The sequence below is a fragment of the Monopterus albus genome, unplaced genomic scaffold (assembly GCF_001952655.1).
Source record: "Monopterus albus unplaced genomic scaffold, M_albus_1.0 scaffold126.1, whole genome shotgun sequence".
Lineage (NCBI taxonomy): Eukaryota > Metazoa > Chordata > Actinopteri > Synbranchiformes > Synbranchidae > Monopterus > Monopterus albus.
The window spans coordinates 1,825,504-1,842,688 of NW_018128006.1; the positions used below are offsets into that span (position 1 = coordinate 1,825,504).

The following is a 17,185-nucleotide window of genomic DNA, read 5'->3' on the forward strand; positions in this document are numbered from 1 at the left end:
CTGCTTTTAGAAGAAGGTGAAGAGTCAGGGCAGTAAAGAAAAACGGTGTGGTATAGGTAAAAAAAAGAACAAAATATATAAAACCAAAATTAAAACAACATATTCATTTTCTTTTCATATAAAAGGCAATGAAAAGTATACAAAAATAGAAAATAATTACAGCAGGAGACATGGGCGCTATGGAGGGAGTGGGTGGGAGGGGTTCTGTATTTTCTCTGCTTCTCTCAATGTTTTGTCTTTGACGGGTTATTTGGCGGCAGGACATTGCAATATTTTGGGGCTGTTTAAGGCATCCTCCACCAGGTGGAGCTCCACGCCGTCCACCACCACATCCTTGATACAGCCAACAAAGCCGGTGCTGTAGGCCTTTGGCAACCGACGGGCCACCGCCAGCTCCTCCAGACCACCTGAGGGAAGACGGAGGCAGGGGTTAATATGAGGATGAAACAGCATCCTGTACATAAACAACAACATTAAGAAACAACAACAGTGAGTAAGACAGAATAATTATTGCAAATAAAGGCAAGTTAAACAGCTTGGCTCTCTAAAGAAGCAACTAGTTTTTATGTGTTTTAGAGGGAATCTTCAGGTATTCAGCTGAGGTCAAGCACCAAAAATGCTGGTGGCTACATTTCTGTTATATTGCTAATAGCACTGTTTCTTTGACCCTACCCTGACACATCTTTCAAACACACGTCCACTTTGTAACACAGAATTTCTGTTTTTTATCTTGAAGCCCAGTCTATGATATCCCCTGATGACATCATTAAGGGTTAATGTCTCAGCTCCCCCAGAGCTACTAGCTACCATCAGCAGCTGATGGACACGACAGGATGACACTTTATTAGTCAAAGCACTGTGATCACGGTGAAAACGAGCCACCCTCCAGCCAGACAAAACTAATAGATGAGAGAAAAGGTTCTTTTAATTTGACACAATGAACAAAGTGCTCAGAGATGTGCTACAAATGAAAGGAGGTGACAAGAGTATAAAAATTATGAAAACCTAATATCCTTACTATAATTAATTTGTTTCCGTCTTTAGTGCTGAGCTCACTGTAAACTCCCCAGAGTGCATCCAGCTGTGTATTCAAAACAGTGACAGCTTTTCCTAAGTCTGGGTTCTTCAACTTCACTTTGACTGACATAAAATAAATCACTTCCTGCATCTGACCTTGTAGCCCAAACACAAATGTTAAAGGTCAGTTCAGCCAATGTGAAACTACTTTCAGTCAAAGAAGTCATCTCCTGTGAAATGTGTTGTTCTCGGTCACTGTTTCTGAGAGGAAATGGTGCCGTTTTGTTTTAACCAAATGTTTAAATGCTGTGAGGAGCAAAAACACAATCAAATCCCAGCATAGTGAGATGGAGGCCCAAACTAAATGGTTAAAAAGCCCATCACAAGATTTAAGTGAGAAAATATGTTAATTATAAATGTATCTAATTAATGTAGTTTCATCCAGTTCACAGATGCTCTTAGCTGTAACACATCTGTGAACTGCATGCACGTTCACTCACTCGTGGTTGCATCTTTCAGTCGCAGAAAATATAAAACTAGACATTTATTAATAAAAAAATATCATGGATTTGCACTTCAAAGCAAATGTTTCAGCGCCTTGTACTTTTCATTTTTCTTCAACTTCATTTTATTTAAATTTTTTTTAGCACCTACTGTTCTATTTCAAATAATCCAAACTTCTATACAGTTTTTTCAACAAAGTCTCATATGTTACTGAAGAACTGATGACCTAATTGCAGGGTATGCGGCTGGCTCCGTTTCCTTTTTGATGGTGTTTTGAGCTACTCTTCTCAGCCCGTACACCCAAAGTAGTCATTAGTGTCTTTCTCAGTAAATTAAACATCTTTATTCTTAATTTCATGAGATCTTAAATGGAGACAGGCTGACCACACTTTCTGATGTTCTACCTGCTGCCGTGCCAGCTCTGTCACTGTCTTCCTCTCTGTTATCTACACTGTCCATGTCTTGTATCCTCTTTCTTTCTTCTTTTTATATTAGTCCCCCCACATTAATCATCTCACCATCTCTTCCATGTCTTCTCTTTTTAATCTGTAGGTCTGAGACTTCACATCCGCCTCACAGTCTTTACATCCCCTGTCTCTGCCCCCTTTTAATGGGATTGTGCGCCTACAAATTAGGGATCGACAGGGCTAATTTCATGCAAGTTACAGATGAATTAATGATGAACAGTGAAAAGGGGATTTATAAGAAGCAGGGCCCTTCATGAGAGAGCTGTGTGAGGATTATGTGTTCATGCTGCAGGGACTGCTCAGCACCTGTTCCACTGCACTGCCTCCCTGTGTATGTTTGCATACTTGTACCTGAGTGCATAGCCGCACCTCTACACGCACCATCTCTCAAATGTCACCCGGGCTACTTCTCCTCTCAAACCTGCCTCTTTGCTGCTATGCACTTTGCATTTTAAAGAAAAGTCTGATTTGATTTCACTGCCCATCTTCTATGTTATTTCCTCAGAAGGTTCCATCCTGCTGTGCAGTGTGTGTTCTTTAAAAAATATTTCTCTGAGCCAAGTTCAGTCCAAATTGAACTCGAAGTAGATAACTGGTGGACTTTGGTCATTTTCAATTCAGGAGAGCAGGCAAGTTTTGAGTTAGTCAGATAGCCTTTCATTCCTCAGCTCAATACCCGAACAGGTCTGGACATTTTTTTTTCTACTCAAACTGCAATCATTTTCCCCTGACAGAGATGCTGCTTATCCTCTGCAATGCCAATGAGTTCATTGCTCATTTTGTCAACCTTCTACCAATGGTTAGGATGAAAAATTACTACAGACATGGCATTTGTAGACACATTTTCAAGTCTGAATAACAGTTTTCTTTTACTTTTTAATATTTATAGGCACCTACCCAACCAGAGTGCTCCATCTGTGTCCAGCTGTGTTGCTGCCAAAGGCGATGACCCTGTTACTGCTGCCTCATTGCCAACCTGTAGAGAGCCATCTCTGAGCGCTCTAAAGAGGGGAAAGAAACAGAGAGAGATGCAGTTGGACGTTAGCCTGATGCATGCATGTCACACTGAATAGCTGTAAATTGCAGTTTCATTTAATCTGAAGCATCAAGACCCCATTGCTCCACTGCCAGCACACTAAGCACTCACATAACTGTCTTGCCAAGCAGCGTTCTAAATGTGCCTGTCCACCAGCGAACAGATGCTGATAAAGAACCATTCGTTCTAGGTGGCTTTGTTTTATGCATTAGCACACACTTAAAGATTTGCGATGATGGTGCTAATTGGAACCCGCTAAAGTGGGTTTCCTACAAAGAGAGAGTCATTAAAGGCAAGTGGCAAACACAGATAGCTGTGTAACTATGTGAGCTGTATGACACGTGCTGTGACATACGCCATCATCAGCATCTACTGTAAATTATGTCATCTTCCAGTAATTCATGATGAAATTTGTCCAAATCGCTGCTTGAAATGGATGCAGCAGCTTTGATTGGATTGATTAATTATTCTTGTTTACATGATGAAACCAATCTAATTATCCCCCATACTACCATTCACAGCCATACTGAAAGCAAATGCTGAGCAGCGATAAAGCAGAAATCACATAGAAGGGTGTTAAGTGGGTCATTTTTTAAGTTGAGGCAGTTCATTTGTTTCTAAAGAAGTGATCCATTAAAGTGACATCACTGTGTGGCAAAATGTATTGCTGCTTGCATGCTAAAACCTGTGTCTATTCTAAGGGTTATTTATTTATGCAAGTATGTAGGTTTACATACTTTTTTACTTCTATTATCTTTTGTATGTGTAAAACCTCATTAGTTAGTACCTCAATGCACTGTATGTAATGAGTGTACTGTCTGTATACAATGTACAGTATGTGTTAATACAGATGCTGTTGTGAATTTTTATTTCTTTTAATCATTTGTTTTCTCAATAAATTTGCTACACTATGCCAAGATGTGTTGGGATGTTGTCATGTTCTTCCTTTTTAAACATTAATTAATGTGCCTAAGCAATGCACCATACTTACAGTAAGTAAGGCTTGAAAATAACTTTAATCTGCAACTGATCAGTCATCTCAGGGCAAGGGATCAGTGTGTAGCGGAGAATTCATGCAAGACGTCACACACTTGCAGCAACACAAATACAATATGGATTTAATCTAATCCTGGTCTAACTGTGAAAGCTTTCATCCATCTTACCTGCTGGCCTTAATGCGTATCCAGTGGTTTGTGTCGACGCGCACCGAAGAGCGCAGCACCACAGGCTTGGATCCCAAGTCGTACGTCATCTGGACGTGTCCGTCCACGATAGCCAGGGCGATGTAGTCTGAGCGTTCCACACCCTTCCCGCTCCAGAGCACCAGGCCCTGGGTTGCCTCTGTCCGGATGCTCAGCTCAAATTTGTTCACCAGCAGAGCCTTCTCACTAGGAGAGCAGAAATACTTCAGTTAGCTGCTGGTCTAATTCATCGAAAAGAGTTCTCAACTTTGGTGTAGCTGACACAGCTCAGCTGGTGCTGGTGTCATTTGTAGCTGTGAAGCAAGTGAACTCCGTTGTTGTCTTAAGGGTACATTACCCATGACTCAAGAATGACATATGGTTCTGCTTGCTAGCACATTTAGCCTACAGCCTCATAATAATAGACAATGATTGCAGTGATTTTTCAGGAGAATCAGGATGCAGACAGAAGCAGGGGGCTGTTTTGCTATTAGCTTTCCTACATCCTACTGAGCCAGAGCTGCTCAGTGCTTCCTGTGTTACTGTGTGTGTTGTTAAGGCAGCTGTTTGATCTCCAGTCCCCTGACTGCTACAGCTGTGGTAGTAATTGGGAAGTGGAGACTAGCAACTTCCACCTATCCTGTATGTTTACTGTCACAGAGCTGCGAGAAAAATACATCACGTGTGCCTCTACGGTGTGTGCGCACTCAAACATTATCATGCATGCAAACACACTTGCAAAATTCCTCTCTTCTTTGTGGGTCCAGCAGATATACAGTAGAATCATACCTTCAATTTGTGTTAGGGTGTATAATTGTGTGTGCATGTCATCAGTCAGCATCTGTGCACCTGTCTGCACACCTGACAAATGGATCTACATCCATCTTCTACAAAGGGTATTTAAACACAAAGACAAAGACATGGTGAGGATACACATGACAAAGAACCAATGAAATGTGGATTAAAAAAAACAGCAGTGTAGCTGGAGATAAAGATTAGACAAGACAGATGACAAGACAAAGGAGGCAGCACAGCAAACACAGAGGCTCATGGGAGTACAAACAGGACAGGAAATGGGAGGGGACAAAGAGAAACTGAGAACGGCAGATTGTCCTTAAACTGTAAGAAGTTTTTTCCCCTCAGTATCTGAGTATTTTCTATTCAGTCACAAGCAAGAATAAGAAAGAACTGCTGGCCTAAGGCAGCTCACAACAATGCTGTTTCACCTCAGCAGACAGAGGGAAAAAAATCCAGAATCAAATTTGATTTTCTCCCTCAATAACATGCTTAGGTTGGAAACTTCAACCTCCTTGATTTGCTGAGGTAAAACGGACCAGAAAAAGTATCATTTAAGTGCATCCTATTTGCCTTTTTCACCAGAGAGAAAAAAACAACAACACAAATACAGCTAATGCAGCTCAGTGAACTCTCTCCTGGCATACCCTCAAAAGCTTACAGGGCCCAATAAATATCAATCAGAGCAACTTGTCGGTGATAAGGTCAAGGTTATTTAAAGTGTTGAATATATCATGAATAAAACAACTCTGGCATTCTAAATCTTATATACACCACCAACTTAGAATAGCTCTGTTGTGTTGCTGTTTCCTTTTGTAAATGGAAGGATTTTATCAACCTCTAATATGTATTCAAATTCTCAGAAGGCTTGTCAGAGTGCTGGCCTTCATTTCAACTCTAGGTGGCAGTAGTTGTTAGAATAATAAGGGAGGACAGCTGCTGCAAAGCAGCTGCTGCTCTGGTTGGTTCTGTGCTGTTATCAGAGTTCTGAACTTCAGAATTAATTGCAGTGTATGCACAGACTCTTTGTGATTTGCACTGCTAACTATCTCAATAATGGAAACAATGTTTTTTTCTGCAGAAGAGGATTTAGCCCTGTGAAAGGCTGGGGAGGGGTTGTCTGGAAAGAAGGGCAGGATGAGGAGACGAACAGACAGCACCAAAGTCTAAAAGCTTCAAGAGACTCACCTCTGGTCAGATGGGTTCTCCAGAGACTCAGGACTTTAAGGGAACAGGGAAGAAAGTCAATGGCATGCAGTGTAAGCGCAAGAGGCCAGAAGGAAATAAGGAAAGGGGGAAGAATTGAAGGGAGACTGTTGTGAGCACAGTGGGTGACTCACAGAAGTCTAGTTGAGACCTGCAGCTGCAAAAAGCATAACTTATCTACTCTACTACAGTATCGACCATGTCAAGAGTCGATAACAACGGTTGTGTGATCATAGGCAGTGTGCAGCTTTGCCCTTATCACACCACAACCATAAAAAGAGGTTCTCAAGGGAACCGCTCAGGCCAAGACAGATGACTAATGCACCAAAATGCCCAGGGATCAAGCTTTTTTTTTTTTTACAAGTGAGCATTAAGATTATGAACAACCATGGTAAGTGCCCACACTGGTACAAGGGCTAGTTTAAGTCAGCATCCAATTACTGAACAACTCCTTCTATATTTATGTGGCTGCACTTTGTCGTACAGCAGCTATTACCTTCTGTCTAGAGATGAAAGCAGTGAATGAAAAAAGTGGGCATTTGTCAAAAAATGGGGTCAACCGCCATATCAGCAGAGAGATATGATTTGTCACTGAAATAATGGGGCTTGAGCAAATCGACCAGAGCCTTCAGACACAGACAGAGAAGTGAACGAGGAGCAATCAAAAGGTAGTGTAAATAGTAACAGAAACATTAACCCAAGGTGAGCATTTGACATTCTGGCCTCACCCAGCTCTTAGTTATTCATATCCTTTACAAAATCAAATTATGCCAAATTGATCAGTGCACCTTCAGAGTGCTGCAGCAGGGCTCTGGGTTGCTTAAGATTCACGCTCATCGCAGCTCTTAGTAAATGTGACATTCATTAAACTTTTGACAGTCTGGCTCCAAAGGCCACTGTCCCCTCCTGCTAAGTGAGACTGATGCCCAAGGCTACACAGTGCACAGGGATCCCAAATGGAGGTCTAATCTATAAAGGAAGACAAATCTGTGATTAACATGTCAGTGTCTCTCTATACGGCCGACTCTGTAATTATTCACAATTACAGTTAAAGATCTGGCAAAAAGGCAATGACAGCAGCCCTGACATGTACGGGAACTACGCATCAGGCCGGCTTAATTTGAGTTGAACACTACTTTGCCGCTTTGTGGGATTTTTTTAAAAAAGAGGTTACTTACCAAGGTAATGAGCAGAAAGAAAACCTAACTAAATCATAATCAAGGGCTTTCCCAAGCAAAAACTCCTCAGGTGCCAGAAATTAGGTTAAAGGGTATTTAGTGTAGCCTCCTCTTGTTTTTAAAGGGTTTCATTCATTTTCCACATTCAGTAACAGAAAATGTCATTGAGCATAGAGTGCATGGCAATTCATTTTATTTATGAACAACTTACAACCATGCATAAAATATTGCACATTCTTAGTACAGCAATGCATTTTCCCTGGGGGGTGAGCAAAATGCTTATCATGCACTGATTCATGCTTCTGTTCGCACTGAAAAGAAAAAGAAAGTTCTAATGACACTGAAAAGTGTCTTCCAAGTAATGAGTTATGGATATGGTGCTTTAATGTAAAATCTGACTTTAATGGTATAGATGTATGGAGATTATGACCAGAAACTAAATCTACTTGAATCTATTCAGTTGGGTTAACTATTAAATATGACTTCCTTGCTGCTGTTAGGTGGACTTGATTTGAAGCTGGGCAAACGCCCAGTCAAAATGTCTACTTACTCAGGGATCTCATTGGTCAGTTGGCTTGAGTGAAAAGGAAAGACAGTGAAGGACATTTATATGAGACAAGACACATGGACAGCGACAAGGAAGGTCAGACTGAAGAAGAGGACAAGCGACCGGAAAGCTGAGACCACAAACAAACAGCGACACATATAACGGCACGCAGACATATCTGATAGTTATCAAGCTAGTTGTTTCTAAGTGAGCGTGAGTTGCATGTCTCCGTGTGTGTGATAAGCTGCAGGCTGTGGCCCACTTTCACACCGTTGAGTGTTTGTGTGAAGAGCTGTGAGACAAAGAGTATAGAACCATATGCTTGATGTCTTTTCAGGTTCATCACAGATATTTTTGTTGATGCCAACCTGGAGGCGCACTCTTGCCAACCTCGTAGATGGATGGAAGAGTAAAAAAGTCTAATTAGTTGCTTAAAGGGATACTTATTTTTTCTTTTAGACCCATTCCAGAAACAATCTAAAACTTACATCATCTATTTCTCCTTTACAACATGCTAAAAATTGCAGGCAACATGCCTTCAGGTGCCGGTTTTAGGGGGAACAGTCATTTGTACACATTCAAAATAAGAATAAAAGTTTTGTCATACTCTGCTTACTGCACAGCGTCAGTGTGAGCTAAGCAGTAGACCACAGTGTGAGGTCAGCGTGCTTAGGGTAAGACTGTGATTGTTAACCATCTTGCTAATTAGTGCGATCGTGTCAAAAGTGGAGCAGGACTGCCATAGACAGGCAGAATGAGCTATTATCCAAACGCCTAGTTCACCCTGAAGCCCTAGCACTGATGATATCATCATCACAGTCATCAGAGCTTACCAAGGGAGGAGATGGATAGACTGAGGGGTTATTTGGCTAATAGCTATTACAATGGCGATGCTGGAGATGTCCTTACCTCTTTGTAACAGCGTTGTGGTACTCAATGAACGTCCGCCCGTCAAATGCGATGGCCTCTGTCTCTCCAGCAGACTTCTCGTAAATGGCTGTGAAGGAGGGGGTGCAGTGGGGGAGAGATGGTTGTTCAGAGGATGATATCACACCAATCAGTCAGACAGAGGGTTCACTTCCCAGAACTGAAGGCAACAGGATGTGAGCAATGAGGCAGGGGGAGTGCCGGTGTGTTTGTAGTTTTAATTAACATGAAAGGGGCGGCCAGCCGCACACACAAGGTTAATGGTGAAAGCAGTGTGTAAGATAAATCAGGCCAGAGTGAGTATACAGTATGTCTGGCAGAGTGACATGAGGATGATGAAAGGGAGGTGCAACTGTTGAAAAGAGCATGTCATGAATATTCAAAGGACACATTTCATCAGTTTCATAACTGCTGTTTTAGTTTGAAATAAATGCATAATAACCCCAAAGTACAGAAAAAGAGACATGATGGGCTGTGTTTCCCTGCCAGCGCACAAAACTCTCACCATCTGGCTGCATGTAAGTCGACTTTAGAGTCCGTTTTCCAACGTGCCTCCTGCTACACTAATTAGCTCCTCACACGCGCACTTTCACCACAGTCGACAGCCTTTCCTATACTCACACCGGTGCAGAATCACTTTTAAAAATTCCTGGAGCCGGTTGATGAGCCGGATCAGCACCAAAGTCCTATTCATTGTTCCATGGGCCATACCCTACCTCTCCAAAAGATTTAAACTAAATCCATTCATTATTTTTGGAGTTATGCTGTGAACACACAACCCAGCAAACAAAAGTTGGCAAAAACATTACCTCCACCTTGGCAAAGGTAATGAGGGTCTCAAAGCAGGAAAAAAAGACTACTTTCATTGAAGCAAGCCAAGAAGAAGCTGTGGTACATAAAGCATCACTGATTTCAGTCTCTTACTACACTTTAGAGCAGCCAAAATATTGTTATGTATACTTTTAGATTAAAAGCAAATAATGTTGGATAAGGAAACCGAATAATTTACAGTTTTCCTTACAGTGGCACACTGCCACAATAAGGTGATCGGTTGCACCCCCCGCCATTGTGGCAGGGCTCCTGAGAACATGGGTGGTCCTGGTACATGGCCACGTTGCTGGAGCGCAGGGCATTCTCCTCTTTGAGGATGGGCGTACCCATCAGAATGATCTGAATGCAGGAAACATAGGGTTAAAGGGGCCTCCCGTGAATTTTGTAAACACACATATGGTACATCTTACTAGTCATTGTTAGTACTACTCAGTTGTATAATATCACCACGTGTTATCTTGGTTTGGGCTTGGAGACACAATTACACACCTGAATACCCCTTTAAAGTACCTGAAAATTTCTCTTTAAAATCAAATATTCATTATTAAATAAGCAACAATTGAAGATAAAGATTGGTAAACATCTTTTTGTCTTATTTATTAAGAGTTTAAAGTTAAAACACAGCTAATCTGCTTCTTCAGGACTGTGTGTGTCTGTGGATTGATTAGATTAAATAGTGGCCTGAGTGTTATCACCACATTTTGATTCACATGGTGGTAGCTCCTGATTGATGCAAACCAGTGTAGGAACAAAATCTGTAATAAGAAATAACCAAAACTGTTCTAAAGTTGGAAAAAGATTGTGTATTCATCTAGGTGTGTTAGTTCATTCAGTAAGCAGATAGCTGAGGAATGATGTTTTCAGTGCTTATAACACATGGAAAGCTGTATATAATGTTCAGTAACTACAGTATATACCCTACTCCAGTAAGGCTAACACTACAAGTTGTAGTTCACACATAAAGTTCCTAGAAGCTCAAATCAAGTTTTAAAACACAGTCTTGACTTTCCTGTTCCAAACCTACCTGCAGGCTTTTACTGCTAAATCAATATAATCTCATCAAACGCTTCTTAAAATCCATTTTTATAGGCCTGTGCTTTTGTAATGCTATGTAAAATAATAATATACATAATATATGTGGTACCTTTATGATTGTTTTGTTTTTACATTTCTTATCTTTGTTCCAATTCTGTTGTCAAATGTATTTGATTAAAAGTTTATCTCCTTAGCAAAACAATTAGAGAGAGATTATTATTTGTTACCGGTCTATTGTTGTTCAAAGGAAATCACTGAGTCATGGGGCTTTGCCTTTTCCGAGTGTTCACTGTGTGATCTAAGTGATCATTTAAACTAATTCTAAGAACAAATAACTGTGTGCGGCGATGCTGTAGATTCAATTTAATATGTTCTTCCTCTAAACATGAGCTCCACACTGTCACCACACAGGAAAATGCCTCCAAAATTAGGTGTTGATACAACGCGCATGTTAAACAAAACATCAAACTGACACACACACTGTCTTCCTCATAATTAACTAATCCCCATTGGCCAAGTAAGACAAATTCCACATTTAGCTTTAGATTTTGTCTAAACTGTCAAGGGAAAGTTTGCAGAGGAGAACTAATGACAAGTCTGTGCAAACAGTAACATCCTGCCTTTGTTCTGCCGGGTTATTTTTGGCACTCAGAGATGGGCTTTTTGCTGGAAAGTGGAGAAAATAAACTGGAAGGCTGTCAGGGAAAGATGTGCGAATAGTGAAATGGAGAGACTTCAAAAGATGCATTCTATTATTAGTACATGCTAATCCAAATGAGCAGAGCCACTACCCATCACAATGTGAGCTTTTAATGGAAAACTACTAATAAGGGGGTCTGTAGAATGACAGCTGGGGCAGCTAATAACTTATCATTTAACTTTGCTACTGTATGTCAGACGGATCAATCAATCAATCATCACTGCAAATACATTAGAAAAATCCATAAGCAAAGCAAATGACACAATCCTCTTTCAGGAAACAGAAGCTTGTAAACATTTACCTTTTGGATTGTTCCCTTGAAGCCTTCTGTAAGTGCAGCGACTCTTGCTAGCCGGCTGTAATCAGGAGCTCCACCAACAAAGAGAGACTCTTTCAGGTTAAGATCTACGTGCGCATTCTGATGAGACAGGACACAAAGAGATTTCCTCTGGTGAGCTACACCTGAAAATGCGTCATATATATTGTAACTTTAAAAATGCCCTGTTTAATATTTTCTGTGCCCCATCTGCAGTTTCTCCCTGGGGGTTTCTATTCAACACTAAATGGCTTTGGTTTTACTTCAGTAAGTGGAGTTATCTGTTTGTGTCCAGGGAGCCTGAAAGCAGCTTTATCCTTTTAGTCAAGATATAAAAAGTGAGAGTCATATGCCACATTTGCAGACATGTCACAGATTGTCCTATTAAAAAAAGGATTTATTGTAGCTGGCAGATTTTTTAACTGCACTTCCTTACCTTCCTTCCATGTCAGTACACTTGATACATTACAACATAATTGATTTCTATGTCTCTCAGAGAGAGTGGTCAATTATCCTCGATCTGCAGGACATAAAAGAGACTACAAAGGGAAATCAGGAGCAGGCTGGACTTGAGATATGAATGGTTCTTTTTCTCATGAATGGCTGATTATAAGCACTGACCTTTCAAACAGTTGAATGTGGAGACATTATTTGCAATTAATTTGTGCAGCAGAAAGCTATGAAATTCAATTCTTTCCGCCAAACCTTTGGGACAATCACTTTACATTAGCAAGGTGCCACTGCCTTCATTTGCATGGAGTAGCCGGCCCACTTCAGGAGGAAGCTATTAATGATCTTTATTTTATGTAGGGCAGTAATTGCCAGAGGGGTAAAGTGGAGTTAATTGCTGGAAAAATGATGGAAGGGGCCATATAAACAGGGCTTTGTGCAGGCAAGCTGGCAACAGCTCAGCTTTTATTTAGGATGGGATTTAGAGTGCAGGAGGCAGCAGTGTCTGGCTGAAGCCCGAGGCTGTGTCAGTGCACCTTGAGCCGCTTCCAGTAGAGAGAGGGCGCGGACCTTGGCCGAAGTTACTGAACCTAGCTATGGCTGGTGCCTCTAGGCTTAGTCAAAAGTTGTGCAGAGTTGGAAACCTCAGGCTCTTTATGTAGACCTCACTGTTCTGCAACACTCATTCACTCTGCAGGTAAAAGTTACACATGCATATTGAACAAGTCCCCTAAGACCTGTGGTTTTTGATCTTGTCCTACACCTTTATACTCTAAAATTTAAGCGCTCACTACCTGTGTAAAGTTATTTTTCTAGAACTCTAAAGTGAGATTTCATGCAATGAAATGGTGCATCATGTTCTGGTTTGTCTCAGACAGGTAATAATATGTAGCTGGTGAAAGAAGACAGCTGTTTCCATGGAGTGATTGTTGCTCGGTGATGTTGAGCGAGTGTTCTTTGTGTTACGGGCAAGTGAGTGGGTGAAAGAGTGAGCAACTTTATGATAATATGGAGAATTGTTCCTGTTTGCAAAAGAAGCCAGAGCAGATGACAAAAGAACAACCCAGCTTGGCCTGGCACCTCGCTGTCTCCTACGTTATATTTCCTCCCCTTCGCTTGCCTCCCCTGTCTTCGCTCTCACTTTTAGACAGCCACGCAGCACTGGCGTGATATTCCCGCCTACGCCTGACTAATGAAGACATGTCTTTATTGCTAAAAACAATAGCTGTCACAAAGATGACTGCCTCCTTTCCTTCTTCCCTCCCACCTTCCCACCCCCTTCCACTCCCACAGCAGATGGGCCGAGGTGAAAGCCAAACCGTGTTCTTCAAGAGCATCTTTACTTCAGTGGGGTGTGTATGGGCTTATGAAATGGCAAAGTTTTTCTACAGAACTGCCACCTTTAAAGCTGCCTGCAGCTCTGCAGAAGTAGCTTTTTTCTGTGCTGTTGTGTATGGAGAGATGGGGGTGAAAAGACGTAGTGAATGACTCAAATGAAATACTGGCTAAGGTGTGACCGGGACTTGTCTCATTACCTTGCGTGATTTCTTATTTCCAGACAGCACATCATTGAGAAGAAAAGAAAATAGGGAGGAAGAATGTTATTATGGAAGACTAGTAAGTGTCTGTGCACAGAAAAGCATGTGGAGCTACAGCAGGCAAGTGCAAAAGCCCACAAAATACACATTCACATATATAGCACCCTGATTGACATACACATACATACATTTATAGAGCAAGAAACATAGCTGCGGTGTAGCACAGACAAGTGAGATGAGTACATTAAATAAGACTACAAAAAACACGAGTAACACACTTTTCTCACATGCACCTTTGTGTTAAACACTGTACATAAACACAGAACCACAAAGCTTTGCAAGTGTGCGTTGACAGTGAATGCAAGACAGCACGTCTAGGAAGGCTGTGAAGGCTGTGAGTAGATGGTGAATATTTCCACTTAGCCCAACATGATCTACAGACTCTTTTATTGATAGGTGAGACAGATGTTTATTCTCCTCTGTATATGCCTTTGAAAGTACATACTTCATCATGCTGAGCCACCTTTAAAATGATGAACGCTCCCAGCATGCAGTATGTAAATGTGTACATGCATGTGCGAGAACTCTTTTGATATGATATGGGATTCTCTGAGCAAAGTGTATTCTAACTCCATTGCAGGAACCGGAGGAGAAATGGCTGACAGCCATACTCGATGGGGTCTTTGTTATGAACTCCATAACTAGTCCCTTGCTACCCGCAAACCTCCACCCATCCTTTGTTGCTGAAGTAAAACACAACTACCATACAGACAATGGGAAGCAGTAGGGAAAAGACAGAGCAGTGAGAGAGAAGAAAGAACAAGGAGAGTGTGGCGTCTTAGAGGAAGATGATAGAGTTGACAGAGTGCATGTTCATAATCACAAAATACACTGTTTAATATAATTGGATGACTTACAGGCTCATCAAACTGTTAGATTGCCTTCATTTGGAAACATGTACCTCCTTTATTGGTTTACACACAGGGCTGAGATTCTTTACATTATTCTTGCTGCTGCTATTGTATCTTCTTTACCTGCCACCTCCTTAAACAGCACCTCGAAGGTTGAATTTATAGGGCTGTCAGCATACCATCAGTAAAAGCTGCTTTTACTTTCTGTATGCACGTTTTATCTACAGTATGTCAGCAAACTCAAATGCTGAGAGTTTGTTTTTAATGGGATTACAGGAGTCCTAAATAAGACAGCTTGTCAAACTGGCCCACTACATGTGGAGCTCTCCCTCTTACCTTGATGGATGTCGGGAGATAGCAGCATATTTTTATCAAATCGAGCTGGTTTGAACACATGGAGTGAAGCAGTGTGAAAAGGGGGAAGCTTTGCTGATGCGACTGCGCCTGAGATAGCAGGGCAAAAAGAAGCACTAGAACCCGAGGCTATGGCGATGAAATGATGAGAGCACGCAGATGAGCAAACAAATGCGGTATATACGACACAAGCGAGGCTAAGCAGGAGCCGGAGCTTGTTAGCTCGCTTCTTCTTACCGGTGCCTCTCCTCGGACAGGGTCCTTCTTATTCACCATGATTTCTCCTTTGCGGTTGGAGCGTTCCAGGTTGATGGTGTTCCAGACGTTCAGCTGGATCGCTTCTTTACTCCTGAATCACATGCACACAGACATCATGCGAGTTACATCTCAGGAAACCAAGGCCAAAAAAACACCCTGTACAGTAGCTATATAGTGGATGTAATGTACAATTTTGCTGTATGTCCAATAATAAACGGTCATCTTTATGGGATCAGAGCACTCAAAATCTCTTTTATATGTCTTGTCCTTATAAAGTTCTAAATGACAGGGTCTTTATTCTGTATTTTCCTTTAATATCCATTTTTAGATCATGCTAACCTGATGGTAGCGGGTCCCTTGCCCAAGTCATAGCGGAATTCCAGGATTCCATCATTGAGAGAAAGAGAGATGAAGTCTCCTCTTCCGTCTGATTTTTGGCCGTTGTAGAAGATCAAACCATTGGAATTGCTGGCCTTGAGAACCACCGTCATGCTGAGCTTTTGACTGTTTGCACAAGCAAAACAGGTGAACACACCAGAGTCTACAATACACTGCTGTACATACCCAAGATAGAACAAAGTACTGTATACTTGTTTGCTTGCTTTTGGTGCATTAGTAGTCATTTTGTATGGAAACTGAGTAGAGATACTATATACAGTAATCTACATGCTAAGGCAGCTCTGCCTTGGGCACTGACCAAGCTCTGAAAACTACATGACATCCAGTGTTAAGCAATACATACTGTACAAGAAATGACTGTATGGGTTCATGGAGAGACATGGGACTTACCGCAGATCGTGCCCGTAGAGATGGAGCCCCTTCAGCTGCAGGTAAGAGTCTCCATTAAATAGTGGCATGTAAGCTCCCCTTCTCTCAGCCACTGAAAAAACAGAGAGACTGTATTCATACTCATGTCCCAATTTAGTTGCTGACTGAATTGAAATTCAGAAAGAGTCAGAACATCTTTGATGGATCCGTCAGCATTATGGAAAGAGATCGATTTTTGTTTTCAAAGCCTTTGGGATTAAGACTTTCCCTTGACAGAAATTTAAACAAACAAAAAAAAAATTCAAAACCCTTATGCCAGACTGATTACACAGCCTGCCACAGTATAACAAAGAACCTTTGGAGACATTTAGAGTTTAACACCACAGCTGGGACCCATGAAATAATGCAGACATTGTATTTTGGCAGGCCTTTTTACAAATTTATGTCTTTGCAACCGGGCTATGTCTGCTGTCCTGTTTCTCGCTGTCTGGAGTGATTAGGATAGGCACTGTGCCATCTTTCTAACAAGTGGCTTGACATTAAAAATCATTCCCGTGTCACCCAGGGGAATGTATTTACGGTGTTGTTTGCAAAAACTACCATCATTCAGAGGCAGGTGCAATAATAAATGATCACACACACATAAACACACACAAACTAACACACATACCTATGTAGTCAGCAAGAAAGCTTTTATTTCTAATTGACTGGGATTAGCTGAGTGGAGTCTGGATGACAAGGCAGACGGCGATGAGAAAGCTAATTAGCTATTGTGCACAAGACTGCTAATGATGATGGTAAGCACCATGGAGGAGAGGGGAAAATAGTCTTGCACACACAACAAGGAACCGTGCCCTAAACTGAACTCCATAGGAGTAACAGAGCTGCTCAGAAAGTAATTTCTTATAAAGGAGTTTTCTGTTTCACCCTGTGCTCTGAATACTTTGTGATCAATAAGGCACTAGAGGTCCTGGTATTGGAAAGAACTGAGTGACCGGGAAATCTCAAATGAAAGATCGGCCGGTTAAACTTCAAGACCAATAAAAGTCAGTCAAGTTAAATTTTGGAGTCGTCCATGAATGAAGGAGAAATAAACTCAAAACTGGAAGCTGGGGTTGATGGTAAGCTTTGAGGTAATCTTATTTATATTTGAGCAATGCTGCCTA

General features: G+C 41.4%; 1 protein-coding gene across 1 annotated transcript in view; it reads right to left on the reverse strand.

Moving 5' to 3' along the window:
• Positions 1-197: 197 nt before the first annotated feature.
• The window catches only part of agrn (agrin), a 235,319-nt gene continuing 218,331 nt past the window's right edge, over positions 198-17,185 (reverse strand). The window contains exons 28-39 of the mRNA XM_020612511.1: positions 16,041-16,131; positions 15,591-15,755; positions 15,231-15,342; positions 13,726-13,737; positions 11,726-11,842; positions 9,880-10,028; positions 8,841-8,990; positions 7,935-7,958; positions 6,189-6,221; positions 4,188-4,412; positions 2,886-2,989; positions 198-407 (exon numbers count right to left, since the gene is read on the reverse strand). Coding sequence (XP_020468167.1) covers positions 247-407; positions 2,886-2,989; positions 4,188-4,412; positions 6,189-6,221; positions 7,935-7,958; positions 8,841-8,990; positions 9,880-10,028; positions 11,726-11,842; positions 13,726-13,737; positions 15,231-15,342; positions 15,591-15,755; positions 16,041-16,131 — 1,343 coding nt within the window. The 3' untranslated portion in view covers positions 198-246. The remainder of the gene's footprint in view (positions 408-2,885; positions 2,990-4,187; positions 4,413-6,188; positions 6,222-7,934; positions 7,959-8,840; positions 8,991-9,879; positions 10,029-11,725; positions 11,843-13,725; positions 13,738-15,230; positions 15,343-15,590; positions 15,756-16,040; positions 16,132-17,185) is intronic.